Source organism: Lepisosteus platostomus, chromosome 25 (assembly GCF_059453375.1).
Source record: "Lepisosteus platostomus isolate fLepPlt1 chromosome 25, fLepPlt1.hap1, whole genome shotgun sequence".
In the NCBI taxonomy this organism is placed as follows: Eukaryota; Metazoa; Chordata; class Actinopteri; order Semionotiformes; family Lepisosteidae; genus Lepisosteus; species Lepisosteus platostomus.
In genome coordinates, this window is record NC_142635.1 from 2,462,291 (window position 1) to 2,489,510 (window position 27,220).

General features: G+C 58.8%; 3 protein-coding genes across 4 annotated transcripts; 2 read left to right on the forward strand and 1 right to left on the reverse strand.

Moving 5' to 3' along the window:
• The first annotated feature begins 3,031 nt into the window (after positions 1 to 3,031).
• znf628 (zinc finger protein 628) lies at positions 3,032 to 14,189 on the forward strand. The gene is made up of 4 exons (XM_088619967.1): positions 3,032 to 3,323; positions 6,324 to 8,234; positions 8,742 to 9,147; positions 9,330 to 14,189. The coding sequence occupies exons 2-4, from the start codon at positions 6,633 to 6,635 to the stop codon at positions 12,905 to 12,907; spliced, it is 5,586 nt and encodes a 1,861-aa protein (XP_088476093.1). The 5' UTR covers positions 3,032 to 3,323; positions 6,324 to 6,632; the 3' UTR covers positions 12,908 to 14,189.
• A 341-nt stretch (positions 14,190 to 14,530) lies between these two features.
• On the forward strand, positions 14,531 to 17,911 carry nat14 (N-acetyltransferase 14 (GCN5-related, putative)). 2 transcript variants are annotated; one of them, XM_088619975.1, is made up of 3 exons: positions 14,531 to 14,828; positions 15,781 to 15,956; positions 16,666 to 17,911. In XM_088619975.1, exons 2-3 carry the CDS (start codon positions 15,876 to 15,878, stop codon positions 17,458 to 17,460), a joined length of 876 nt encoding a protein of 291 aa, XP_088476101.1. In that variant the 5' UTR covers positions 14,531 to 14,828; positions 15,781 to 15,875; the 3' UTR covers positions 17,461 to 17,911. The 2 variants fall into 2 exon arrangements, with proteins under 2 accessions (XP_088476101.1, XP_088476100.1); XM_088619974.1 differs by having other exon boundaries at positions 14,593 to 14,859.
• A 416-nt stretch (positions 17,912 to 18,327) lies between these two features.
• Positions 18,328 to 24,582, reverse strand: il11a (interleukin 11a). The gene is made up of 5 exons (XM_088619884.1): positions 24,164 to 24,582; positions 22,469 to 22,626; positions 21,262 to 21,351; positions 20,588 to 20,749; positions 18,328 to 19,682 (listed from the first exon to the last, which is right to left on the reverse strand). The coding sequence occupies exons 1-5, from the start codon at positions 24,168 to 24,170 to the stop codon at positions 19,515 to 19,517; spliced, it is 585 nt and encodes a 194-aa protein (XP_088476010.1). The 5' UTR covers positions 24,171 to 24,582; the 3' UTR covers positions 18,328 to 19,514.
• Between the last annotated feature and the right edge of the window lie 2,638 nt (positions 24,583 to 27,220).

Sequence of the window (27,220 nt, forward strand, 5' to 3'; positions counted from 1 at the left end):
TTTTATTGTTCTGTTGTAAATGCTCTTTCAGCTCCGTGAAGCTGCCCCCCACTACAGACAGCACAAACACTGAAACCCCCCTCATTCGTTAGTCCTACGTTTGTGCTGCTTTTGTTGCCGAGATATAGCGCCTTGTTTTCCCGGTGATCACGTCACCGTCCACGGCGACTTTGACCCCCCAGTGACCCGTCTGCCGAGTTCAAGCGTCTGTTACCGGTGCGAGAGGAACAGCTCTTCAGGTGTGATCCTGTTTGCCCGGGTGGGCGGCGGCGGTGGATTTTGCATTTAATATCGGTGTCTTCTGTGCGTTTGTGTGAGCAGGAGAATTAGATTTGTCACCAATATCACATACCCTCATCAGAGGAGTGGGGGGTGTAGTCTCAAAAAGCGAACAATTGCATGTTCTTACCAAGAGGCTTGAACGAGCACGTCTTAATACTTCGTCGCGGTGTGCTTTTTAAAATATCTGAAGAAGTGATCGGTTTCTCACCGTCTCCTTCAATAAACACGCGCACCGAGGGACGTGCTTGTGTTTGTATTTACAGGGGTCTTATGCGCAAACACGAAGCGATGAGCTCACGGTCCTTGTTTCTTCGTGTTTCCGGCCGGTCTTGGTGCGGAATACAGCGTGAGGGCACACCTGCCCGCTGGAGACACAGGTGTGGGCGCCTGTGTTAGATCCTCAGGTGGAGTCGAGTCTTCTGTAGTCTGCGATGTACTGACCCGGACACGTCTGCTTGTCCTGCTCCATGAAGTTGCCCACCCGCCCGTCGAACAGCGCAAACGACGAAACTCACCGCAATCGTTAGTGCTGCGTTTGTGCCGGCTTGTGTCGCTGTAAGTAGCGTTTGTGCTGCTTTCATTTCCGAGATATAGCGCCTTGGTTTTGCGGGTAATCACGTGACTACCTACAAGGAAGTTTACAGGTACCGAAAAACTCGGTACTTGGACTCCTGATTGTGTTGAAAACAATGGGGGCGATTTGTTTCCCGACTCTGTCTGCTCGGTTGGGGTGGATGTTTCAATATATTTCAATATAGCGCCTTCTTTTCCTGGCTGTGACGTCACTCTGTGACGTACAAAACAGCACAGTCACGACCACCAGATCTTTCAGTTGTGATCTTTTGATCAGTTGACCCCAGACTTTGCAGCCTTTGCGTGAATAAACAGTCTTACAGCTAGGGAGGAGTTACTATGTTAGTTCATTGGGTGACGTGTTTTCTTTTCATTTTTAATCATGTTCTCGAAAATGTATTGCTTATCGAGTTTATTATGGAGTTATTGAGTTTTTCAAAGAACCTGAACTATAACAGTCCTTAATACTTAACTACACCATTCCAAACTAACACTAAATAAACACGAGTATATACTGCTATAACAAATAAAACCAAACATAATCATTAACTGAGCAGTCACTGGGAGCGGGTCTCCTTCCCCTCCACAGAGGCCCTCGCTCCCACAAAGCAGGCTCTCCTCCCCTTTCTGGCATCTTCAGCCTGGGGCCACAGCTGGCTCCTGGTGCTCCTGTCCACGGCGGACAGGTCCTCTGCAAACCTCAGTTTGTTCTCATTCAAATACTCATTCCCTCTCGCCCCTCGCCACAGCGTGTCCCTCGCCGTCCTCCTGGTGAACTGTATTATAATCATTCTGGGGCATGTTCGCTCTCCCGAGCCCGTGAACGGAGTCAATGGCCGATATCACGTCCCCCTGGTCCGGCAGGGTCCTTCTACAGACACCCTTCACTGTTGCAACAACGTCCGCCTCGCGTTCCTCCTTAACTCCATATCGCGATATGGCAAAACCAGCCACACCCACGTCGTGACATTTAGCCCGTATATCGCGATAGGACATACCCTGACCCCATGTCACGACACAAAGTCCATATATCGTCCTATCTGGGTATCTCATGTCCTGATATGAGACCTGTGTTGGGAGAGCGTTGCCAGGGTGGCATGGAAGCAAGGCGCCAGTCGTGATATACGCTGCCGCGATATACAGGCGATATGCATGGGGTCCCTATCATGACATGCTGCGGAGGTCTTGTCGCGATTGTATCCCGCAGTTACGCGTTTGGCGTCACGGTAGGGACAGAAGAGGAAAACGTGCCTTAGAAAATAAAACCCACAGATCTTACAATCACGGTGCTTTTACGTACATTACAACCACAGGTTTGTGTCACAGCTGGTTAACTTGTTGGCATGCGTCATGTCTTAGTATTATTCACATCTACAGAGGCTCATATGTTTATGATACTGTATGTATATGGATTTAAAATGTTAAGGGTACGAGCTAAACTGTAACAGAGCGCTTGAACCCGGCAGACCGGTCAAAGTCACCGTGCATGGTCACGTGACCACCCGAAAAACAAGGCGCTATATCTCGGCAATGAAAGCAGCACAAACGCGACTTTCAACGACACAAACCGGCACAAACGCAGCACTAACGAATGAGGTGGGTTTCGTCGTTTGTGCTCTCTGTAGGGGGAACTTCACGGAGCTAAACTCAGACTCAGTTCCTCCAGCCTGTCAGGATGTAGAACGCAGTGTGTCTCATTAAAATGAAGCCATAATGAACTGGTACCTACTGGTTGTTTTACCGAGTAAACAAATGAGTGGAGTCCATTCATGCAATCGGATCTTTGGATCCCCTAAAGACTCAGCTATCGCCTAGAGACTTAATTGGTCCTTTTCATGCACAATAATTGAAACTTTCCGCTCTTGGAAGCGCGCTTGGTTCCTGCATCAACCGATTTAACATAAAAACTCCATTTCCCACAACCCCGTGCGGAAGGCTAGGGCCCGTCTTCCGGTTCTGGGTTGCTCCCCCTAACCCCGAAGCCGAGGTCTCTGCTTTTTCAAGCCCGGTGCCGTGCCTGGCGAAGACGGGCTGGGGGCGACCCCGGCAGGCAGTGTGTGTGTGTGTGTGTGTGTGTGTGTGTGTGTGTGTGTGTGTGTGTGTGTGTGTGTGTGTGTGTGTGGGGGGGGGGGGCGATGTCGGGGTGCCGGGGCCCGGCAGCTGCGGGCACCTTCCGCCCCGCGGCCAATGGGAGAGGCGGGCGAGGGGCGGCGGGGCGGCCAATCCAGAGCGGCGTTGCTGACGGGCGGCAGGACGGCCAATCCGGAGCGGCGTTGCTGGCGGGCGGCGGGGCGGTTAGTCTGTGCCGCAGACGCTAAAGGTTGCTTGTCTCGCACGCAGCGGAAGATAAAGAGTAATAATAACAGCAGCAATAATCCGGCGCGACTGGCGCTGCCGCACCCCGCCGGCGCAGGGCAAGGGCTAGGAAGGGGCGCGGAAGACAGGCAGGGAAGCCGGGCCGCCGACGGGTGAGTTTCTGAGAGATTTTCCTGTTAAAGGAGAGTCGGTCCGCTGAGCCGTGCAGAGGGAGGAGGAGGAGGAGGGGGGGTCCTCGGACTTAAAGGCGACGGGTCGCTGTGGGTTGGCCGACTTAAAGGGGCGCAGTTCGCGGGGCCGCGTGGGACGCGCTTGTCGCTGTGATTGTATTTCCTCCCGTCTCTCGGCTGAGCTGGGAGATTTAAACAGGGAAAAGAAAAAGAAAGAAGAGATTAAACCCGGTCTTGCGCAGTGCTGCCGCCGCCGGTTTCCGCGCAGCCAGCAGTCTGATCCGCTCCAGGTGTTAGTGTTGTTCCAGTCCCAGTGTGTAGCAGTCTGATCCGCTCCAGGTGTGACGGTGTTGTCACAGTCCCAGTGTGTAGCAGTCTGATCCGCTCCAGGTGTGACGGTGTTGTTACAGTCCCAGTGGGCAGCAGTCTGATCCGCTCCAGGTGTGACGGTGTTGTTACAGTCCCAGTGTGTAGCAGTCTGATCCGCTCCAGGTGTGACGGTGTTGTCACAGTCCCAGTGTGTAGCAGTCTGATCCGCTCCAGGTGTGACGGTGTTGTTACAGTCCCAGTGTGCAGCAGTCTGATCCGCTCCAGGTGTGACGGTGTTGTTACAGTCCCAGTGGGCAGCAGTCTGATCCGCTCCAGGTGTGACAGTGTTGTCACAGTCCCAGTGTGTAGCAGTCTGATCCGCTCCAGGTGTGACGGTGTTGTTACAGTCCCAGTGTGTAGCAGTCTGATCCGCTCCAGGTGTGACGGTGTTGTTACAGTCCCAGTGTGCAGCAGTCTGATCCGCTCCAGGTGTGACGGTGTTGTTACAGTCCCAGTGTGCAGCAGTCTGATCCGCTCCAGGTGTGACGGTGTTGTTACAGTCCCAGTGTGCAGCAGTCTGATCCGCTCCAGGTGTGACGGTGTTGTTTCAGTCCCAGTGTGTAGCAGTCTGATCCGCTCCAGGTGTGACAGTGTTGTTACAGTCCCAGTGTGCAGCAGTCTGATCCGCTCCAGGTGTGACGGTGTTGTTACAGTCCCAGTGTGCAGCAGTCTGATCCGCTCCAGGTGTTGCAGTGTTGTTACAGTCCCAGTGTGCAGCAGTCTGATCCGCTCCAGGTGTGACGGTGTTGTTACAGTCCCAGTGGGCAGCAGTCTGATCCGCTCCAGGTGTCCCGGTGTTGTTACAGTCCCAGTGTGCAGCAGTCTGATCCGCTCCAGGTGTGACGGTGTTGTTACAGTCCCAGTGTGTAGCAGTCTGATCCGCTCCAGGTGTGACGGTGTTGTTACAGTCCCAGTGTGTAGCAGTCTGATCCGCTCCAGGTGTGACAGTGTTGTTACAGTCCCAGTGCGCAGCAGTCTGATCCGCTCCAGGTGTGACGGTGTTGTTACAGTCCCAGTGTGTAGCAGTCTGATCCGCTCCAGGTGTGACGGTGTTGTTACAGTCCCAGTGCGTAGCAGTCTGATCCGCTCCAGGTGTGACAGTGTTGTTACAGTCCCAGTGCGCAGCAGTCTGATCCGCTCCAGGTGTGACGGTGTTGTTACAGTCCCAGTGTGTAGCAGTCTGATCCGCTCCAGGTGTGACGGTGTTGTTACAGTCCCAGTGTGTAGCAGTCTGATCCGCTCCAGGTGTGACAGTGTTGTTACAGTCCCAGTGTGCAGCAGTCTGATCTGCTCCAGGTGTGACGGTGTTGTTACAGTCCCAGTGTGTAGCAGTCTGATCCGCTCCAGGTGTTGCAGTGTTGTTACAGTCCCAGTGCGCAGCAGTCTGATCCGCTCCAGGTGTGACGGTGTTGTTACAGTCCCAGTGTGTAGCAGTCTGATCCGCTCCAGGTGTGACGGTGTTGTTACAGTCCCAGTGTGTAGCAGTCTGATCCGCTCCAGGTGTGACGGTGTTGTTACAGTCCCAGTGCGCAGCAGTCTGATCCGCTCCAGGTGTCCTGGTGTTGTTACAGTCCCAGTGTGTAGCAGTCTGATCCGCTCCAGGTGTGACGGTGTTGTTACAGTCCCAGTGTGCAGCAGTCTGATCCGCTCCAGGTGTGACGGTGTTGTTACAGTCCCAGTGTGCAGCAGTCTGATCCGCTCCAGGTGTGACGGTGTTGTTACAGTCCCAGTGTGCAGCAGTCTGATCCGCTCCAGGTGTGACGGTGTTGTTACAGTCCCAGTGTGTAGCAGTCTGATCCGCTCCAGGTGTGACAGTGTTGTTACAGTCCCAGTGTGTAGCAGTCTGATCCGCTCCAGGTGTGACAGTGTTGTTACAGTCCCAGTGTGCAGCAGTCTGATCCGCTCCAGGTGTGACGGTGTTGTTACAGGCCCAGTGTGCAGCAGTCTGATCCGCTCCAGGTGTGACGGTGTTGTTACAGGCCCAGTGTGCAGCAGTCTGATCCGCTCCAGGTGTGACGGTGTTGTTACAGGCCCAGTGTGTAGCAGTCTGATCCGCTCCAGGTGTGACGGTGTTGTTACAGGCCCAGTGTGCAGCAGTCTGATCCGCTCCAGGTGTGACGGTGTTGTTACAGTCCCAGTGTGCAGCAGTCTGATCCGCTCCAGGTGTGACGGTGTTGTTACAGTCCCAGTGTGTAGCAGTCTGATCCGCTCCAGGTGTGACGGTGTTGTTACAGTCCCAGTGTGCAGCAGTCTGATCCGCTCCAGGTGTGACGGTGTTGTTACAGTCCCAGTGTGCAGCAGTCTGATCCGCTCCAGGTGTGACGGTGTTGTTACAGGCCCAGTGTGCAGCAGTCTGATCCGCTCCAGGTGTGACGGTGTTGTTACAGGCCCAGTGTGCAGCAGTCTGATCCGCTCCAGGTGTGACGGTGTTGTTACAGTCCCAGTGTGTAGCAGTCTGATCCGCTCCAGGTGTGACGGTGTTGTTACAGTCCCAGTGTGCAGCAGTCTGATCCGCTCCAGGTGTGACGGTGTTGTTACAGTCCCAGTGTGTAGCAGTCTGATCCGCTCCAGGTGTGACGGTGTTGTTACATCTGTCTCTCTGCTTTCCCACAGCAACGGGACTGCAGTTGTCCTTCCTGAGATCCCACAGTCCTCTGAGCTTTGGCAGACTCCCGCGCGCCGGGCACCGTTCCGTAGGAGGAGGTTGGCAGCCGGGCCCCATGCGCCCCCAGAAGCCCCCGACAGAAGAGTAGGGGCGCCCGAGACCCAGGAAGGAGAGAACCGCCCGCGTCGCCGCCGCCGCGGCCCGGCGACGTCCGCCGAGCTCCCAGGGTGCCGTGCGATGAAGCAGGCCGGGCCCCCCGAGCGGTTCTGACCCACCCGTGCCCAGCCGGTCCAGAGCGCCGGCGCCGAGGAGGGCGCATGGCCAACTCCGTCGCCGCCCTGGTCGCCAAGCCGGAGCTGCTGGCCCCCGAGGAGCCCCTCGTTCCCGCGGGGGCGCCCCCGGCCTCCGCCGACCTGTCTCCCTTCGCCGCCCTGGCCGGCCTGGGGGCGGGGGGCGGGCAGGGCGAGGGGGCGGCCGCCGCCGCGGTGGCCCCGGGCCCCGGAGAGGCGGCGGGGGTCCCGGGGGGCAGGGCCCCCCCCACCCCAGCGCCGCCGCCGCCAGCCGAGCAGCCCTACCAGTGCCTGGAGTGCGGCAAGTCGTTCAAGTGGTCGTCGCGGCTGGCGCACCACCAGCGCAGCCACAACAACGAGCGGCCCTACCGCTGCTCGCTGTGCCCCAAGGCCTTCAAGGGCTCCTCGGCGCTGCTTTACCACCAGCGCTCGCACTCCGGCGAGAAGCCCTACAAGTGCGAGGACTGCGGCAAGGCCTTCAAGCGCTCCTCGCTGCTGCAGGTGCACCGCAGCGTGCACACGGGGGCCCGCGCCTTCCAGTGCCCCTACTGCCCGCTCACCTTCAAGTGGAGCTCCCACTACCAGTACCACCTGCGCCAGCACACCGGCGAGTCGCCCTACGCCTGCGACCAGTGCCCCAAGGCCTTCAAGAACTCGTCCAGCCTGCGGCGCCACAAGAACGTGCACCTGGGCCTGAAGCCCTACGCCTGCCCCGTGTGCGGCAAGGCCTTCACGCAGTCCACCAACCTGCGGCAGCACCGGCGGGTGCACAGTGGCGAGCGGCCCTACGCCTGCGCCGACTGCGGCAAGGCCTTCACCCACTCGTCCAACCTGGCCCTGCACCGCGCCGCGCACGGCCGCGCCGCCGCCCGCCCCGCCTGCGCCCTCTGCCCGCGGGCCTTCGCCGACGAGGCCGCGCTGCGGGAGCACGTGCGGAGCCACGGCGCGGCGGCGGCGGGGGCGGCGGGGGCGGCCAACGGGCTGCGGCCGGAGGGGGGCGCGGGGGAGATCTTCCTCTCCCCCGACGGGGCGCCCCAGACCCCGCACGGACAGACCCTCGCCCTCTCGCTCCCGCCCGGGGGGCCTCCCCCCTCCTCCTCCTCCTCCTCCGCCCCCGCGGCGGCTCCGCCGCCGGCCCCCCACCCCGCCGTCGCCGCCCTGCTGTACAGCTGTGGGAACTGCGCCCAGGCCTTCCCCACGGAGGAGACGCTGCAGGAGCACCAGATGGGCCACCTGCAGGGCCTGGGCTCTGTCCCTGGCAGGGCGGAGGGCGAGGGGGACGAGCGTGGGGCGGCCGGGGGCCCGGAGGAGGTGGTGGGGCTGGTGGGGGGCCCCCACGGGCCCCTGCTGGCCGATTTCGAGGAGGTTGTGGAGACGACGGCCGCCGAGGGCCCCCCCCCCGGCAGCGCCGGAGAGCTCCAGGTGTGCGAGGTCCTGGAGATTGGGGCCACCGTGGGGGTGGGGGGCGCTGGGATTTCTCCGGCGCCCCAGTTTGACCTGCTGCAGTCGTTCCAGTGCCCCCAGCAGGCTCAGGGCGCCCTCCCTCAGTCTTCGGGCCCTGGCAGTGAGTGTCCGTACTGCGGGAAGAGCTTCAAAACCAGCGTGGGTCTGAGCAGACACCTGACGCAGGTAAGACCGAGAGGACACCTGACGAGGGTAGGACAGAGTGAGGGACCGAGAGGACACCTGGCGCGCGCAGGACTGAGTGAGGGACCGAGAGGACACCTGACGAGGGTAGGACAGAGTGAGGGACCGAGAGGACACCTGACGAGGGTAGGACAGAGTGAGGGACCGAGAGGACACCTGACGAGTGAGGGACCGAGAGGACACCTGACGAGTGAGGGACCGAGAGGACACCTGACGAGGGCAGGACTGAGTGAGGGACCGATAGGACACCTGACGAGTGAGGGACCGATAGGACACCTGGCACGGGCAGGACTGAGTGAGAGGACCGAGAGGACACCTGACGAGTGAGAGGACCGAGAGGACACCTGACGAGTGAGGGACCGAGAGGACACCTGACGAGGGCAGGACTGAGTGAGGGACCGAGAGGACAAATGTCAGTCAGTGTTAATGTGCTACAATGTCCAGCCAGCTTCTGTATCGACCCCTGACCTCACCCTCTCTCTCTCCCAGACCCACTCCCTCTCTCTCTCCCAGTCCGCCCAGCGCTTCAGCTGCTCGGCCTGCGACCGCTCCTTCCCGCTCCTGTCCTCGCTCCTGTCCCACCAGCGCTCCCACACCCCCGAGCAGCGGCTGCTGGCCGAGGCCGAGGCGGAGATCGTCTGCCCCCCCTCGCTGCTGGCCTCGCTGGGCGAGCGGGAGGAGGGCGGGGCCGGGGCCGGCGGGGAGGGGCCCACGGAGATCCACGTCAGCCTCATCGCCGTCGCCACGGAGGAGGAAGCTGCCATGGGGGCCGGCGAGGAGGAGGAGGAGGAGGAGGGAGGAGGAGGAGGAGGCCGGGGCGGGGAGAAAGGCGGCAGAGGAGGGGCCTCCACGCGGGGCCAGAGGAGGCCGACCCGGAGTGGCCCCGCCGGCACCGGTAAGCGAGCGCTTCTCTCCTGGCTGTGTCGCGGGGCAGGCCCGCCTCCCCAGTACCGCCAGGGCCAAGAGACGCCATCTCGGCGTGGGCTGGAATTCGAGCCTCCCCCAGCCCCCCCCGCCGAAAGATCCTGCTCCGCGTTGTGGTCCGTTGTGTTGTGAAACCGTCTCTCCCTCTCTCAGGTGCCGCCTCCTCCTCCTCCTCCTCCGATCGCCCCTACCGCTGCCTGGAGTGCGGCAAGTCCTTCAAGGGCTCCTCGGGCCTGCGCTACCACGTGCGCGACCACACCGGCGAGCGGCCCTACCGCTGCACGGAGTGCGGCAAGTCCTTCAAGCGCTCGTCCCTGCTGTCCATCCACCAGCGCGTGCACACGGGCGTGCGCGCCTTCCAGTGCCCCTACTGCCCGCTCACCTTCAAGTGGAGCTCCCACTACCAGTACCACCTGCGCCAGCACACGGGCGAGCGGCCCTACGTGTGCCAGGAGTGCGGCAAGTCCTTCAAGAACACGTCCTGCCTGCGGCGCCACGGGCAGCTGCACTCCGGCCTGCGGCCCCACGCCTGCGCGCACTGCGGCAAGACCTTCACGCAGACCTCGAACCTGCGGCAGCACGAGCGCACGCACTCCGGCGAGCGGCCCTACCAGTGCCAGGAGTGCCAGAAGACCTTCACGCACTCCTCCAACCTGCAGCTGCACCTGCGCACGCACTCCGCCCGCCGCGACCACAAGTGCCCGCTGTGCGGCAAGGCCTTCGTCATGGCCTCCTACCTCCAGCGCCACCTCCGGACCCACGCCGCCGGGAACCAGGCGGGGGGGGCGGCCGGCCCGCGGGGGCGCGACCCGGCCGCGGCCTCGTCCGCCTCCGGGCCGCTTCAGCCCGACGGCGGCGGCGGCGGCGGCGGCGGCTCCACCCTCATCCTCGCCCCCCAGGCGCTACAGGCCCTGGACATCCCACCCAACACCTCCCAGAACTACTTCATGATCCAGACCACCTCCGGGCTGCAGCTCATCCCCCTGTCCAGCCCGGCGCCCCCGCCCCCGCCCCCGCCCCCGCCCCCCTCCCAGAACTACCTCCTGCTCCAGTGCCAGTCCGCCGGCGGCAGCGCTCCCAGCCTCCTCCTGGTGCCCACCGCAGCCCCCGGGAGCGGGAGTGTGCCCCCGAGCCCGTACACCGCCGCCGGCCATCCTGGGGGCCCGGCCCAGCTCTCCCTGGTCCAGCCCGTCCCGTTCCTGCAGTCGGTTCTGAACCAGACCCTGTCTCGGCCCCTGCCCCAGATCCAGACCCTGCAGCCCGTCCAGACCCTGCGGGCCCTGCCGGCGCCGCCCGGGCCCCTCGTCCTCGCGCCCCCCGCCGCCGGCCCGCTCCTGCCGGGCCGCACCAGGAGGGGGGGCCGGCAGCCCCGGGCCAGGCGGGGTCGGGGCGGGAGGGGGGCGGCGGGGGACCCCGTCCCGGTCGCCCCCGCCCCGCCCTCCCTCTCCCCCCCGGGGGCGAAGAGAGCCAAGACCCAGCCGGGCTGCCCTCCGGACCCCCCGCCTCCTCCTCCTCCCCCCGCCGGGCCGCCGGCGCCCGGCCCCCCGGCCCAGCTGGCAGCGGGGGAGCCCGGGGGCGAGTCGTTCGTGCTGCGCTTCCAGGCGCAGGGGGAGGGGCTGGCCGGGCCGGCGGGCAAGGGGGGCGAGGAGGAGTCCTTCGTGCTGCACTTCCGCGCCGCCGAGGAAGGGGAGGCGCCGCGGCCCGAGGGGAAGGGGGGGGAGGCGGCGGGGGGCCTGGCCGGCGCGGAGCCGGCCGCCGAGACCTTCTTCCTGCACTTCCGCGCGGACGGGGCCGGGGAGGGGGAGGGGGCGAAGGGGCCGGGGGCGGCGGCGGCCGGGGAGGGCGGCGGCGGCGGCGGAGTGGTGGCCGACCTGGAGAAGGTGGAGGGGGAGGGGGGGACGTTCGTGCTGCACTTCCAGGCCGCCGGGGCGAGGCGGGAGGAGGGGGAGCCGGCGGGAGAGGCGGGGGGCGGGGGCGGGGGGCCGGGGCCGGCGGGGGGGCTCCCGCAGGGCGAGGGGCAGGGCGAGGCCTTCATCCTGCACTTCCAGGCGGCCGGAGACGGGGAGGGCGAGGCGGCCGCTGGGGGGGGCGCCGTCTCCCTGAATGTGGTGCCGGAGTGGGGGGCCGCCGGAGACGGGGGGCCGCCGGGGCAGGCGGGTGGGAAGGGGGGAGGCCCCGTCCTCCGCAGCCTGACGGAAGTGGAGGGCGGCGGGGGGTCGTTCGTCCTGCGTTTTCAGACGGAGGGGGGCGCGGAAGGGGGGAAGGGCGGCGAGGGAGACGGGGGGGAGAGGGGGGGCGCCGGGGAGCTGCGCAGCCTGGGCCTGGGAGCCCCGGAGAGCCTGGTCCCTCTCGATGGGCAGGAGGTCGTAATCGAGCTGGGGGATGAGGCCAAGATGGTGGGCCCCGGCAGCACGGAGGGGGTCCAAATGATCGCGCTGATCGGGGGGCAGCCCCCGGAGGGGGACGAGGGAGGGGGCGGCGGCGGCGGCGGGAGCCCAGGGGGTCCCCTGGGTGAGGTGGAAGAGCCAGGAGCTGGGGGGGCTGGCGGGGAGGCCATGGGGAGTATTTTCCACCTCGAGGGGGGAGAGGAGATCGTCATCATCGAAGTGAGCACCAGCGCCCTTCAGGAGAATCCCCACCAGCCCTGCAGCCCCGATCCCTGCGCGGGCCACCCGCCCCGCTACACCGAGGCGCCCCAAGAGGGAGGGGACCCAAAGGGCCCCCCTGCGCTGCGAGCGGAGACGGACCTGGCGTTGGCGCGGGTGGCAGGCGGGACCGCTGAGCCCGTCTCGCGGGGGACGGGGGTCGGGGGGCCCGGGGCGGGAGACTGGGGGGGCAGCGGGGGCGCCGGCGAGGTGCGCGACGCCGCCGTCGTTCGGATCATCTCCCTGCGGGCCGGGGGCCACGAGGAGGGGAGCGGCGAGGAGGGAGGGCAGGAAGGACAGAGGCAGGAGGGGGGGGCACGGCGCGAGGCCCCCGCGGCGTCCGACCCTAAACCCCCTCCTCCGATTCTACGCCCGGGGTCCCCCGAGACCAGCTGCTCCTTTCTGACCCCTGGGATCCTCAACCCCGAAGGGGACCTGTCCGCCTCTGGGGAGAGCGGTCAGCCGGAGAGGGGAACGCAGGGGATTGGGGATGGCGCTCAGGAGGTGGACCCACACCGGGGGCCGAGCGAACGCCCCGAGAGTTCCCCAGGGGACAGCCCGGCGGGAGCCGAGGATCAGCGCGGGTGGACGGGGGCCTACGAAGAGACGAGTTTTGGGACCGCCGCGTTGGTCCGGGCAGCGCCGACCGCGAGCGTCCCCCACTTCCTGCCAGCTGCCGACGGCGTCTCCCCCACAGCCGGGCAGCAGGCGGGAGCAGCTGAGCGGCTTCCCGGGAGAAGTCGGGACGTGCCAGAGCCGGCAGGGAGCGACCGGATGGCGGGTGGCTCCCGGGACCCTGACAGGTCGACGGATCTCCCGAGCAGCACCAGCGGGATGACGGAGTCGGACCGGGATGGGCGCGGCGAGACTCCGGCCGCTGTTTCGGGGTCGAGCCCAGATCTCTCCAGTTCTTCCACGGGTGCAAGGTCCGAGCCCGACCCCAACTTTTCGGCCGCCAATCCGGTGGATCTCCCAGATTTGCGGCAGCATGGCTTTGACTGCGGCGCGGATGAGCTTCCGGACATTGTCCCCGTAGAGCCGGATAAGATGGCGGATAGTATTTCAGATTCTAACGCAGACATGTAGCTGTGCGGCGAAGCCTCCGGACTCCGATCTCCAGAACCTGGCCACGGCACGGCGAGGAACCTGGAGTCGAACTGTACTTCCGCAGACGCGGATCCAGTTGACATGCAATAAGATGGATGTTTTGCTTCGATCGGGGCTTGGTGCGAAGAGTCTGGACAAACCTGTCCAGCAGTTCCGACTAAAGAGAGGGTTAAGGAAGTGTCTTGGTGTACACAAGGTCAGTGGTTACTGAGTACCGAGTCAGGCCCCTGATTTCCTCCTGCAGCCGACCCCATCCTACTGTACTTGAGAGCCCTGGAACTACACCCTCCAGAACTGTGATACTAGAAAAACGGTTACACTAACTACCTTGCTCTCAAACCCCAGTGTTTCAGACACGGCGCTCTGCTCTAGAACCCCCATATTAAAGCCCCATTCACTGCATGGATCTAGAACCCCACTATTACATATGCATTCACTGCACTGCCAAAGAGCCCCTCTGTTAGTCACTAGACTGATCTTGTGCACCAACATTACAGCCACAGTCACTGCGCTGATCTAGAGCCCCAATATTACAGACAGTCACTGTACTGATCTAGAGCCCCAATATTACAGACACAACCACAGTCACTGCACTGATCTAGAGCCCCAATATTACAGACACAACCACAGTCACTGCGCTGATCTAGAGCCCCAATATTACAGACACAGTCACTGCGCTGATCTAGAGCACCAATATTACAGACACAACCACAGTCACTGCGCTGATCTAGAGCCCAATATTACAGACACAACCACAGTCACTGCGCTGATCTAGAGCCCCAATATTACAGACACAACCACAGTCACTGCGCTGATCTAGAGCCCCAATATTACAGCCACAGTCACTGCTTTATCATAGAACCAGGTCTAGAAATCAATCAGTTCTTCAGGATGTTTGTGATCTACAGTCTCTCCCTGTGGACAGGCTTTACTAAATTAGACAGGTTAGAAGACCACAGTGAAGCCAGTCGAAACTGGAGAGTGTCAGACTGCTCTGTCAGTGTCAGTGGAGTCTGATTATAATCCCAGTGAAGAACTAGTCCAGCTCCCAGTCCAGTCAGTCCAGTCCAGCCTGGAGAGTCTCAGACTGCTCTGTCTTGGTCAATAACGACACCAAGTTCAATGAAGGGAGCGCAGAGAAGGGCGAACAGCAGTGTTGTAAGAAATCTGTTGTAGACGATGTATATAAACCTAAAGAGTTATGTGAATATGTTATATCAGTATTTTGCTTGATTATAATAAACGGTCATTTTTTCACAAACGCGAGGGTCTTTTGGAGTTTCTTGGATCATGGTTTACAATGTAATTTAGATTCTTTCTTGAACCTTTTTCGCTGTTACCTTTTTTTGACGTTTTAATGAAATATTTGTAAAAAAAAACCCAACTCTTTCAGCCTTTCTCCGATCCGACAACAGCGAGTTCAGATCTCTGTCACAATACGCAGGACAGCGACCGTACAGGGACTGCCTCAGTGTTCGTGGACGCTCAGAGAATTTCTGACAGTAAAGTTTCTATAGCTGTCGAAATAATTTAAATGAAAGGCTTCAGGAGACCTACGTTCTTTGCGTAAACGCTCGAATTTTTCCATTGGAATGCTAACACTTGCGTGGCGTAAACGCAGTATTCACGATGCCACTTACGGCGGGGCTGTTGCTTCGTGCGGATGACGTCATTCCGAATACACGGACACTCTAACGCTAACAGCGTCGCCTCGACTCTGTTCCCGAGGGTGCTATTCAGGGAGCGCTATTACGCTGTTAGCGTAGCGTATCCGCGGCGTGAAGCCCTCTTTCTCCGTGTCTTTCTGTAGGCTCTGCGCTTGTGTCTTAGGGGACGCCGGACGATTTGTGTAAACGGTATTTTCTGTCCTGGTAACAACTGGAGTCTGGGCTGCCTTCCGGTACGTTTGTTCTACGGGTCTGGGCGTGGAGGTAAGTGTTTTCTGCTGTTTTGCGGGGTTTCGGACCGACCCCTAAGGTCGGTATTGTTACAAAGTGATAATATCGCCTTGCAGGGACTCCTGAGCGCGCAAGCGCACAGCACCAGCGCAGGGAGACGGTGTTTTAATATCGTGAGCACGTTTCTCTGCTGGTCGAGGTAGAAGCGGAAAGCTGGAGTGTTTACAACCGGCAAAATGTCGGTCACAGCTCGTTTAGACCCTCGCCTGTACTCGTGTCTTTTTGTGAGAAACCCCGGTTCAGAAGGAGCAGCAGAGCGCTGTGTTTTCTCTGATCAATTTAGTTTGTGGGCGAACCCGTGAGATTCAGGGCTCTTATTTTAGGGTTAAGGTTTGACGCAAGCTGGCTGAAAGCTACTGTCCAGTCAGTGTGTCTGTATGAACCCCTCTCTCTCTCAGTGCAGTGTTAATGTACTGGAGTGTCCAGTCAGTGTGTCTGTATGAACCCCTCTCTCTCTCAGTGCAGTGTTCATGTACTGGAGTGTCCAGTCAGTGTGTCTGTATGAACCCCTCTCTCTCTCAGTGCAGTGTTCATGTACTGGAGTGTCCAGTCAGTGTGTCTGTATGAACCCCTCTCTCTCAGTGCAGTGTTCATGTACTGGAGTGTCCAGTCAGTGTGTCTGTATTAACCCCTCTCTCTCTCAGTGCAGTGTTCATGTACTGGAGTGTCCAGTCAGGGTGTCTGTATGAACCCCTCTCTCTCAGTGCAGTGTTCATGTACTGGAGTGTCCAGTCAGTGTGTCTGTATGAACCCCTCTCTCTCTCAGTGCAGTGTTCATGTACTGGAGTGTCCAGTCAGTGTGTCTGTATGAACCCCTCTCTCTCTCAGTGCAGTGTTCATGTACTGGATTGTCCAGTGTGTCTGTATTAAACACTCTTTCTTGCATTCCTACAGAACTGTCCTGGCCTTCTCCCTGATGGAGAGCTCAAGTGTGCAGGTTAGCATCAAATGAGATCGTGAGACCATCTGAGATCACCCTATCAGCAGAGATGACTCGAATAGATCTCAGCAAAGTTGTGATAAGGAGGATGAAAGAAGAAGACATTGACTTTGTCAAAGAACTGATCAAGGTCAGCATGTGTGTCTTTGTATTAGAGTATTAATCTCTGTGTGTGAGGAGTGTCTCTGGGGTCTGTATTAGGGTCTGTATTAATCTCTGTGTGTGAGGAGTGTCTCTGGGGTCTGTATTAGGGTCTGTATTAATCTCTGTATGAGGAGTGTCTCTAGGGTCTGTATTAATCTCTGTGTGTGAGGAGTGTCTCTGGGGTCTGTATTAGGGTCTGTATTAATCTCTGTGTGTGAGGAGTGTCTCTGGGGTCTGTATTAGGGTCTGTATTAATCTCTGTATGAGGAGTGTCTCTAGGGTCTGTATTAATCTCTGTGTGTGAGGAGTGTCTCTAGGGTCTGTATTAATCTCTGTGTGAGGAGTGTCTCTGGGGTCTGTATTAATCTCTGTGTGTGAGGAGTGTCTCTGGGGTCTGTATTAGGGTCTGTATTAATCTCTGTGTGTGAGGAGTGTCTCTGGGGTCTGTATTAGGGTCTGTATTAATCTCTGTATGAGGAGTGTCTCTAGGGTCTGTATTAGGGTCTGTATTAATCTCTGTGTGTGAGGTGTGTCTCTAGGGTCTGTATTAGGGTCTGTATTAATCTCTGTGTGTGAGGAGTGTCTCTAGGGTCTGTATTAATCTCTGTGTGGGAGGTGTGTCTCTAGGGTCTGTATTAATCTCTGTGTGGGAGGAGTGACTCTAGGGTCTGTATTAATCTCTCTCTGTCTCTCAGGAGGGCTCCAAGGGCTCAGAGAACAGACTAATTCTCTACCTCCTGACCCGCCCGCTCGCTCTCCTCCTCCTGGCCGTCCTCAGCTCCGCCCTGCGCTTCCTGCTGCACTCCTTCGTCGCCGCCCTCGTGCTCCCCGTCTTCCTGGTCGTCCTCTACCTGAAGGTCACCCTCACGCGCTCGGTGGGGATCCTGGGCTCCCGGCAGCCCTACTGGGACTATCTGGGAAGCTGCCCCCAGCCCGGGCAGGAGTGCACCCTGGAGAACCCCCATGCTCGGGCGGACGGACAGGGGGCGCTGAGGCGCCGCAGGGGCGCGCGGGACCGCGCGGAGGAGAGGGACAGCCCGGAGGTGTGGCTGGCGGACTGGGAGGGGGAGATCGTGGGCTGCGTGGCCCGGGACCGGGGCCCGGCCGACGGGGAGGCGCGGCTGTGCCGGCTGGCCGTGTCATCCTGGTACCGCCGCGAGGGGATAGGGCGCCTCCTGGCGGGCGCGGTGGAGAGGCGGGCGCGGCGGCTCGGGCTGGACAGGGTGTGCGCCCCCGTGCCCGCGGGCAGCAAGGCCGGGGGGGCCTTCTTCCGGAGTCTGGGCTACCGGAGAGAGGGGGAGGGGGCGGAGCCAAGCGAGGGGGAGGAGCTGAGTGAGGGGGAGGACGGCGAGGGGGCGGGGCTGGGTGGGGAAGGGGCGGGGTCAAGCAAAGGGGAGGGGCTGAGGAAGAAGGGGGGGGTGGGCGAGAGGGGGAGGGAGGGGCGCTGGCTGGGGTACAGGGTGACTGACGTGTTTGTGAAAGAGCTGTGAGAGAGAGGCGGGGGGCGAGGGGGCGCCCGGGGCCCAGGACATCAGCTGGCTTGATCAGCACTTTCGGGGGTCAGCGCCTCCCCAGCACGTCCGCTGCCCAAGGGGGTTGGCTGAGTTCCCCTCCCCGTTTTGGTGTGACCTCGCTGTGCCCTTTTGAGCACGGAGCCCGAAGAGAGACCGCGAAACAGAAGGACGCGCTCTGGTCCGCCCGCAGGTCCCCGGGGGGCCCCATGATGGGCTGAGCGAAGGAGGAAGGACAGGTGCAGAGCAGGAGGTACCGGCGAGGGGCTAAGCACCTGCTTAAATTTCCTGCCCCATGGGATTTATTTCTCTTTTGTCGTAGTTAATAGTCGCACTCCGGTGAGCTGCAGTACCGCCTGCGATCCTGGGGGGGCGCTGTTTCTCGCTGAACTGTGAAGGTGTTAAAGAAAAAAATAAAATCTGTATCCAAGCCTGTTTCTTAACCTCGGTTATTTTGCAAACAGCAGGGCCGGGCACAACACAGGGCAACAGGCAGAGATGACGCCAACGCTGAGTGGTCTTGTGGTCTTGAGTGAGTACGCATCCCCTGCACAATTATAATAATAATAGTTTACACTTATATAGCGCTTTTCTGGACACTCCACTCAAAGCGCTTTACAGGTAATGGGGATCCCCTCCACCACCCCCACCAGTGTGCAGCCCCACCTGGATGATGCGACAGCAGCCATAGTGCGCCAGAACGCTCCCCACACACCAGCTCTCAGTGGGGAGGAGAGCAGAGTAAAATGAGAGGATGACACAGAGACACATCCTGCATCCCGCAGGAATACGGAGAGATGCGCCCCGACAGCAGTGAGAGATCATGGAAAAAAGAAACAACACAAATCAAAATATTAATAATGCTTTATTAGCGTTTTCGTATCAAAACCACACTTGCGATAAGTGTGTCAACATTCAGATACAGAACAGAGAAATGACAATAAGTTTAATAATACAAAAGTACAAAATATTAGGAAATGCAGAAGACTAGCTTCTGTTTAATTTAAATAAATAAAAATACATATAAATAGTAAATACCTAAATATTAAATCAGTTTAACAAACAATAAATATTTTTGTAGTGACGTTTCCAAGGATAAAGGATTTAATCCTTTTTTAAGACATCTGCTCTGTCAGTGTCAGTGAGTCTGATTATAATCCCAGTGAAGAACTAGTCCAGCTCCCAGTCCAGTCAGTCCAGTCCAGCCTGGAGAGTCTCAGACTGCTCTGGCAGTCTCAGTGGAGTCTGATTATAATCCCAGTGAAGAACTAGTCCAGCTCCCAGTCCAGTCAGCCCAGTCCAGCCTGGAGAGTCTCAGACTGCTCTGTCAGTGTCAGTGGAGTCTGATTATAATCCCAGTGAAGAACTAGTCCAGCTCCCAGTCCAGTCAGTCCAGTCCAGCCTGGAGAGTCTCAGACTGCTCTGGCAGTGTCAGTGGAGTCTGATTATAATCCCAGTGAAGAACTAGTCCAGCTCTCAGTCCAGTCAGTCCAGTCCAGCCTGGAGAGTCTCAGACTGCTCTGTCAGTGTAAAACATTCCTTGCCCTGTTTACAGATACAGCACGTTGATAACCTCAACGGTGCTGTGGCTACATTTTATGGCAGTTAGTGGAATATTCATATTTGCAAAATGAAGGAGTTTGCTCACGGTACATCGGAATGAAGGTACAGTATGAAGACCTTGAGAGAGGTTCATTTATAGTTTACTGGTCTCTCAGTCAAAGGCAAAGCCTGCACTCTTAAAGAACAGGAAACACGACTGAGAAAACAGTTGAATAAATTAACAAAACAATAAATAAATACATAAATAAATAAATACATAAATAAGAGCCAATGGAAAATTCCAACAATAATGGACCACAATTAAAACAGGCCAAGAGGATCATGAGGAACCAATCTGCCTGGAATCAAAAGTCTTTGCATTGTGTTTCCCTGGGGAAGAGTGATGGGGATGGACCGTGTGGAGTGGTTTCTCAGTGAGTGGAACACAGGCCCTTGCCCTGACAGGAAGTCCGCCTCCGCCGGCGGTGCGGTCAGGCTTTGCTCTTGAGCGCGATGAGGGCGCGGGACGCCCAGTCGGAGAAGAGCCGCAGCTGCTGAAGGAGCTCACGGGACGCGTGGGCCACCTCCCACAGAGGGAGGGTGTGAGCGGGCAGGGAGGGAGACGGGGGAGGCAATCGGGAGAGACCCATCTTCACCAGCTGAGAGAGAGACAGGGGTAAATTCACAATGACTGGACACTACAGCACAGAGACCCTGACTGACTGACTGGACACTACAGCACAGAGACACTGACTGACTGGACACTACAGCACAGTGACCCTGACTGACTGACTGGACACTACAGCACAGAGACACTGACTGACTGACTGACTGACTGGACACTACAGCACAGAGACACTGACTGACTGACTGGACACTACAGCACAGAGACCCTGACTGACTGGACACTACAGCACAGAGACACTGACTGACTGACTGACTGACTGGACACTGCAGCACAGTGACACTGACTGACTGAACACTGCAGCACAGTGACACTGACTGGACACTGCAGTACAGTGACCCTGACTGACTGACTGGACACTGCAGCACAGTGACCCTGACTGACTGACTGGACACTACAGCACAGAGACCCTGACTGACTGACTGGACACTACAGCACAGTGACCCTGACTGACTGACTGGACACTACAGCACAGTGACACTGACTGACTGGACACTACAGCACAGAGACACTGACTGACTGGACACTACAGCACAGTGACACTGACTGACTGGACACTACAGCACAGAGACACTGACTGACTGGACACTACAGCACAGAGACACTGACTGACTGACTGGACACTACAGCACAGTGACCCTGACTGACTGGACACTACAGCACAGTGACCCTGACTGACTGACTGGACACTACAGCACAGAGACCCTGACTGACTGACTGGACACTACAGCACAGAGACACTGACTGACTGGACACTACAGCACAGAGACCCTGACTGACTGACTGACTGGACACTACAGCACAGTGACCCTGACTGACTGGACACTACAGCACAGTCTGGGTACCATAATTCATGAAGACAAAAGGAGCACTAGTCACCTGTCTCTGCAGGGTGGAGTTCACACTCTTCAGGACGGTCAGCACCTCGGTCACTCTGGGCAGGTGGCTGTGGCCGTGTGGCCGCGATGCTCTCTTCAGCCACTCGAAGTGCAGCTCGTAGGAGTAGAAGTCAGACAGCATCTGAGGCAGAGTGACCTTCACCTGGGACAGAAGAGAAAGGAACTGAGTCTCTTCAGTCTGAAGGGACTCTCCCACACTGACAGGCTGGAGGAACTGAGTCTCTTCAGTCTGAAGGGAGTGTCCCACACTGACAGGCTGGAGGAACTGAGTCTTTTCAGTCTGAAGGGACTGTCCCACACTGACAGGCTGGAGGAACTGAGTCTCTTCAGTCTGAAGGGAGTGTCCCAAACACACAGGCTGGAGGAAATTAGTCTCTTCAGTCTGAAGGGAGTGTCCCACACAGACAGGCTGGAGGAACTGAGTCTCTTCAGTCTGAAGGGACTGTCCCACACAGACAGGCTGGAGGAACTGAGTCTCTTTAGTCTGAAGGGCGTGTTCAGCAGATTAATCCAGATTTCTTCTTTTCACAGATTGAACTGAGGACACAAACGGAAACTATAGAGAAATGCATTGATATCCAAGATCAGGAATTACTTCTATAGCTTCTTTAACTTCTTTAGAGTCTGGAACAAGCTGACACACTGACACACTACCTGCAATGCTTGGAGGTCGTTGGCGCTGCTGTTCAGGACTGGGAGAGAGTGGAATCGGTGTTCAATCTCCCCTTCGACCACATGATCTTTCTAAACGAGACAGAAGAATGAATATCAATATAAATACTGGACACTACAGCACAGTGACACTGACTGACTGACTGGACACTACAGCACAGAGACACTGACTGACTGGACACTACAGCACAGTGACACTGACTGACTGACTGGACACTACAGCACAGAGACACTGACTGACTGACTGGACACTACAGCACAGAGACACTGATTGACTGGACACTACAGCACAGAGACACTGACTGACTGGACAGTACAGTAGTTTATTACAGTACCTCAAAGCAACAGCAGTATCGTTAGTCTGAAGGAAAAGAATAGAAAGAAGAGGCCGATGAGGGAGAAGGTGATCATCAACAGGAAGCATCTAGTAACCCGAGCTCTCAAGCCGCATCGTTCAGTTTGGCCGCCAGAGGGCGGCAGAGCAGCGTTTAACCGGCCCGCTCTCGCCCGGCCGAGCTGCGTTCGGGCGGCCGGTTCCGGAGACCCCCGGCCCGACTAGCCTTACAGGGCCACCTGTGCCTGCAGTCCGGCGACGCCGGGGGCGCGCCCGACCCATTGAGCCAATACGGGGAAGAAAACGGGGTCCTGAGCCGGAAGTCTCCCAGTGACCTGACAGATCACGATCCGAATCCTGCCGGATTGATCACAGTGATAAACTCCCTGGCCCTCTGGGCCAAGGGTCCGAGGCGCTGGAGGCAGACAAGTCCCAAGCCGCTCAGATCCTTTATGAGTTTTAAAGGTAAATGTGATAGATAGTGAAAGCGCTCGCTCTCTCTCGTCGAGACGGATGTCTCTGGCCACGTTCCACCGACTTTAACAAGGAAGCGGGTCAGATTATCGTCTTGAATTGTGCGTTTACGGTATATCCACCCCCCCCCCCCTCCCTAAAGCAGTTTCCTCTTTTCCTTTTGCAAATACTGCAATCCGATCCCGCGCGCCGATGGTATCAGGCGCAGAGCGCGTCACCGGGCGGGCTGGCGCGGCGCGCCCCCGCGGTCCCGGCGCGCCCCCGCGCTCTGGGGCCCCCCAGGACGAGTGCGCGCTCAGGGGCCTCTCTGCCTCCGTGTCCTGTGCCATCCCAGTCCTCCTCCTCCCCATCACTAATGAACAGCCTGTGCTCTGGTCTCACCAGCAGGGCCTTGGTCAGCTTGAGCAGGTGCAGCGTCTGGTTGGCCAGCTTGTCGAAGTCGCCGTGGTGACGGCGGGAGGCGGGGGAACTGCTGGCGAAGGCGGACAGCTGGGCCAGTAGCAGCGAGAGCAGCAGCGGGGGGGAGGAGTCTCCGAGCACTGCGGGGAGGACAGGTGCGACATCATCACTCGGCACGGCACGGCAGCTGCGGGATATGACATCACCCCTGGCAGCCTATGACATCATCGCTCGCCACAGGCGCCGTTGGATCTGCAGAAGGGTGTGGTGACCCCTTCCCTCGGCTCACCTGTCTGTCCGAATGGAGGTCCGCGTCATCAGACCGGCCACGCTGCTCCTGCCTAATCACCCTTACGGATTCTGTCCACAAGGGTGCTCCTGCTACACCTCCTACCTGTAAGAGGAGCAGCTCTGGCCTCACAGCTGCTGCTGATCCAGCAGGTGCATCGGCCACAGAGCTTTGAACTTGGGGGAGAAAAGTGAAACGCTCTCTTTGAGAACACGACCCGACTGACTGGGTGCTCCTCGCACCTGTGCCAACATCACAGGGCTTGGTGCGGGGATCGTGTCAGAGGAGTCCCAATCGAAACACGGCCCGGGTCGAACCCCTGGTCTTCCGGGGGTGGCGGAGCTCACTACCGACCAGGGTGAGGCGCTGTATGTCTGTGATCGACTGCTGCACCAGAGAGGAGCTGCACTCTTCACCAGTATTATTACTGCCCCTGCCAGTATCTCTACAAGTATTCCCAGTGGACCAGGCAGCTGCTGGATCGCTCTGCAGCCCCCTGAAGCCCAGCAGGGTGAGCCTGGCCAGTACCTGGAGGGGAGACTCCTGGGAAAGCTGAGGTTGCTGCTGGAAGAGGTGTTAGTGGGGCCAGCAGGGGGCGCTCACCCTGCGGTCCATGTGGGTCCTAATGCCCCAGTATAGTGACGGGGACACTGTACTGTAAACAGGCGCCGTCCTTCGGATGAGACGTAAAACCGAGGTCCTGACTCTCTGTGGTCATTAACAATCTCGGGGCGTCTCTCGAGAGGAGTAGGGGTGTTACCCCAGTGTCCTGGCCAAATTTCCCCCTGGCCTTTACCCATCATGGCCTCCTAATAACCCCCCTCTCTGAACTGGCTCCATCCCTCTGCTCTCCTCCTCACTGAGAGCTGGTGTGTGGGGAGCAGACTGGCGCATCATCCAGGTGGGGGTACACACTGGTGGGGATCCCCATCACCTGTAAAGCTCTCTGAGTGGGGTGTCCGTGAGGAGTCATTATTATTATTACTGCTGCTTGTAAGTCTACAGTATCAGAGAGTGTACAGTTTACAGTGACCCTTCTGCTGCTACTACTAGTTCTGCAGGTGGTACCAAGACTCTGCCACTGCTTAGGCAGATACGGCTGCTAATGGCACCTACTGTACTAATACTGCTGCTGGTGCTGCTTTGAACTCGAATGCTGCCAGTAGTTGAAATTCTCACCACAATTAGTGGCTACTCTGTCGCTACCACCACCGCTGCGGGTCCTAACGCTGCCCGTCCTGCTGTGCCGAGAACTGCTGTGCCCGCGGCGCCCGCTCGGTGTCGGTGTTGCCGGCAGGACCTCCCGGCGCCGGCCGCGGCCGTGCTACTGCGGGACCGCGCGGCTGGTTCGGATCAATGAATGAAAAGAAGGAAAAGGAAACACTCACGTCTCATGGTTGGGTTCCGCGAATTAAAACCAAAAAAAAAAAAACTGAAGGAAATTTAGCGCCGGCGGTGGGGAGCCGTCACGTGGGGCGCCCCGCTTCTCCAGGCGCCTGGCGCTGCGTCCGGGGCTCTGGGACTGGAGTGGACGGGACGGGACGGGAGGTGGAGGTGACCGGGACCGGTCAGAGGCCGGGCAGGTGAGAGCCGGGAGCGCCGGGCAGACGGGCGAGCTTCAGGAGGGGAGGAGATCCGAGCGCCTGTCGGAGCGAGCAGCGCGGTTTGAACTGTTTAGGCATGTTCGTGCGCTGGCCCTTATAAAGAGGCTAGATGACACACTCACTGAGTCACTGGGTTTATACATTTCCATTCATAAAAAGCGACCTCCCTCTCGCGCGCATTTTCTCCCACCGCCCCACCTCGCTTCTCCAAACTTTTCGGAGTCGGAGGAGGATCGGTCTCCCTCTCCTTCTCTTCTCTCACTCTCTCCCTCTCGCTCTCCCTCTCTTCTCTCGCTCTCTTTCACTTTCCCGGAGGGCTGGCTCGCTCTCCCGGCCCGGGACAGGGCGCTCCCGCGTGGGGAGAGAGAACCCCGGTCAAGCGCCGGTGAGCTCTGTCACCCCGATATCAAGAGTTCAAGCGCCGGTGAGCTCTGTCACCCCGATATCAAGAGTTCAAGGACAGGTGAGCTCTGTCACCCCGAAATCAGGAGTCAGAGCGCTGGTAAGCGCTGTCACCCCGATATCAGGAGTTCAAGCACAGGTGAGCACTGTCACCCCGATATCAAGAGTTCAAGCGCCGGTGAGCTCCGTCACCCCAATATCAGGAGTCAGAGCAGAGTTGAGCTCCGTCACCCCAATATCAGGAGTCAGAGCAGAGTTGAGCTCTGTCACCCGGATATCAGGAGTCAGAGCAGAGTTGAGCTCTGTCACCCCGATATCAAGAGTTCAAGCACAGGTGAGCGCTGTCACCCCGATATCAAGAGTTCAAGCACAGGTGAGCTCTGTCACCCCGATATCAGGAGTCAAAGCACCGGTGAGCTCTGTCACCCCGATATCAGGAGTCAGAGCAGAGTTGAGCTCTGTCACCCCGATATCAAGAGTTCAAGGACAGGTGAGCGCTGTCACCCCGATATCAGGAGTCAGAGCTCCGGTGAGCTCTGTCACCCCGATATCAGGAGTTCAAGCACAGGTGAGCTCTGTCACCCCGATATCAGGAGTCAGAGCACCGGTGAGCTCTGTCACCCCGATATCAGGAGTTCAAGCACAGGTGAGCTCTGTCACCCCGATATCAGGAGTCAGAGCACCGGTGAGCTCTGTCACCCCGATATCAGGAGTTCAAGCACAGGTGAGCTCTGTCACCCCGATATCAGGAGTCAGAGCACCGGTGAGCTCTGTCACCCCGATATCAGGAGTCAGAGCACCGGTGAGCTCTGTCACCTCGATCTCAGGAGTCAGACCCCAGCTGAGCTCTGTCACCCCGATATCAAGAGTTCAAGCACAGGTGAGCTCTGTCACCCCGATATCAAGAGTTCAAGCACAGGTGAGCTTGTCACCCTGATATCAGGATTCAGAGCAGAGTTGAGCTCTGTCACCACGATATCAGGAGTCAGAGCGCCGGTGAGCTCTGTCACCCCGATATCAGGAGTTCAAGCACAGGTGAGCTCTGTCACCCCGATATCAGGAGTCAGAGCACCGGTGAGCTCTGTCACCTCGATCTCAGGAGTCAGACCCCAGCTGAGCTCTGTCACCCCGATATCAAGAGTTCAAGCACAGGTGAGCTCTGTCACCCCGATATCAAGAGTTCAAGCACAGGTGAGCTTGTCACCCTGATATCAGGATTCAGAGCGCCGGTGAGCTCTGTCACCCCGATATCAGGAGTCAGAGCACCGGTGAGCTCTGTGTGAGGCACCAGGCAGTAGCCAGCTGGTCCTGTCGGGGGGGTGGGTTTGCATGAGGCTCTGGGGATCCCATGACTCCTGGAGAAACAGTGACCCCTTGTGACTGCTGTGGGCTCGCAGTGACATCATCGCTGGATGGGGCAGCTCCTCCAATCATCATCAGCCGTTCTGGGGCGGAGGCGTGTCACAGGCAGCTCCTCCAATCAGGGTCAGTGTGAGAGAGTGAGAGTGACCGCAGACTCAGGGTCAGTGTGAGAGAGTGACCACAGACTCAGGGTCAGTGTGAGAGAGTGAGAGTGACCGCAGACTCAGGGTCAGTGTGAGAGAGTGACCGCAGACTCAGGGTCAGTGTGAGAGAGATAGGGTGACCGCAGACTCAGGGTCAGTGTGAGAGAGTGACCGCAGACTCAGGGTCAGTGTGAGAGAGATAGGGTGACCGCAGACTCAGGGTCAGTGTGAGAGAGTGAGGGTGACCGCAGACTCAGGGTCAGTGTGAGAGAGTGACCGGAGACTCAGGGTCAGTGTGTGAAAGAGTGAGGGTGACCGCAGACTCGGGGTCAGTGTGAGAGAGTGAGAGTGACCGCAGACTCAGGGTCAGTGTGAGTGAGTGAGAGTGACCGCAGACTCAGGGTCAGTGTGAGAGAGTGACCGCAGACTCAGGGTCAGTGTGTGAGAGAGTGAGGGTGACCGCAGACTCAGGGTCAGTGTGAGAGAGTGACCGCAGACTCAGGGTCAGTGTGTGAGAGAGTGAGGGTGACCGCAGACTCAGGGTCAGTGTGTGAGAGAGTGAGGGTGACCACAGACTCAGGGTCAGTTTGAGAGAGTGACCGCAGACTCAGGGTCAGTGTGTGAGAGAGTGAGGGTGACCGCAGACTCAGGGTCAGTGTGTGAGAGAGTGAGGGTGACCGCAGACTCAGGGTCAGTGTGAGAGAGTGACCGCAGACTCAGGGTCAGTGTGAGAGAGTGAGAGTGACCGCAGACTCAGGGTCAGTGTGAGAGAGTGAGGGTGACCGCAGACTCGGGGTCAGTGTGAAAGAGTGAGAGTGACCGGAGACTCAGGGTCAGTGTGTGAAAGAGTGAGGGTGACCGCAGACTCAGGGTCAGTGTGAGAGAGTGACCGGAGACTCAGGGTCAGTGTGAGAGAGTGAGGGTGACCGCAGAC

Excerpts from the sequence above, each read along its gene's own strand:
- znf628 (XM_088619967.1), top strand. The coding sequence starts at position 6,633 with ATGGCCAACTCCGTCGCCGCCCTGGTCGCCAAGCCGGAGCTGCTGGCC. Across the intron at positions 8,235-8,741 it reads TGAGCAGACACCTGACGCAG|ACCCACTCCCTCTCTCTCTC; the intron begins GTAAGACCGAGA and ends TCTCTCTCCCAG. Across the intron at positions 9,148-9,329 it reads GAGTGGCCCCGCCGGCACCG|GTGCCGCCTCCTCCTCCTCC; the intron begins GTAAGCGAGCGC and ends TCCCTCTCTCAG.
- nat14 (XM_088619975.1), top strand. The coding sequence starts at position 15,876 with ATGACTCGAATAGATCTCAGCAAAGTTGTGATAAGGAGGATGAAAGAA. Across the intron at positions 15,957-16,665 it reads TTGTCAAAGAACTGATCAAG|GAGGGCTCCAAGGGCTCAGA; the intron begins GTCAGCATGTGT and ends TCTGTCTCTCAG.
- il11a (XM_088619884.1), bottom strand. Across the intron at positions 20,750-21,261 it reads ACGACCTCCAAGCATTGCAG|GTGAAGGTCACTCTGCCTCA; the intron begins GTAGTGTGTCAG and ends CTTCTGTCCCAG. Across the intron at positions 19,683-20,587 it reads ACTCCACCCTGCAGAGACAG|CTGGTGAAGATGGGTCTCTC; the intron begins GTGACTAGTGCT and ends TCTCTCTCTCAG.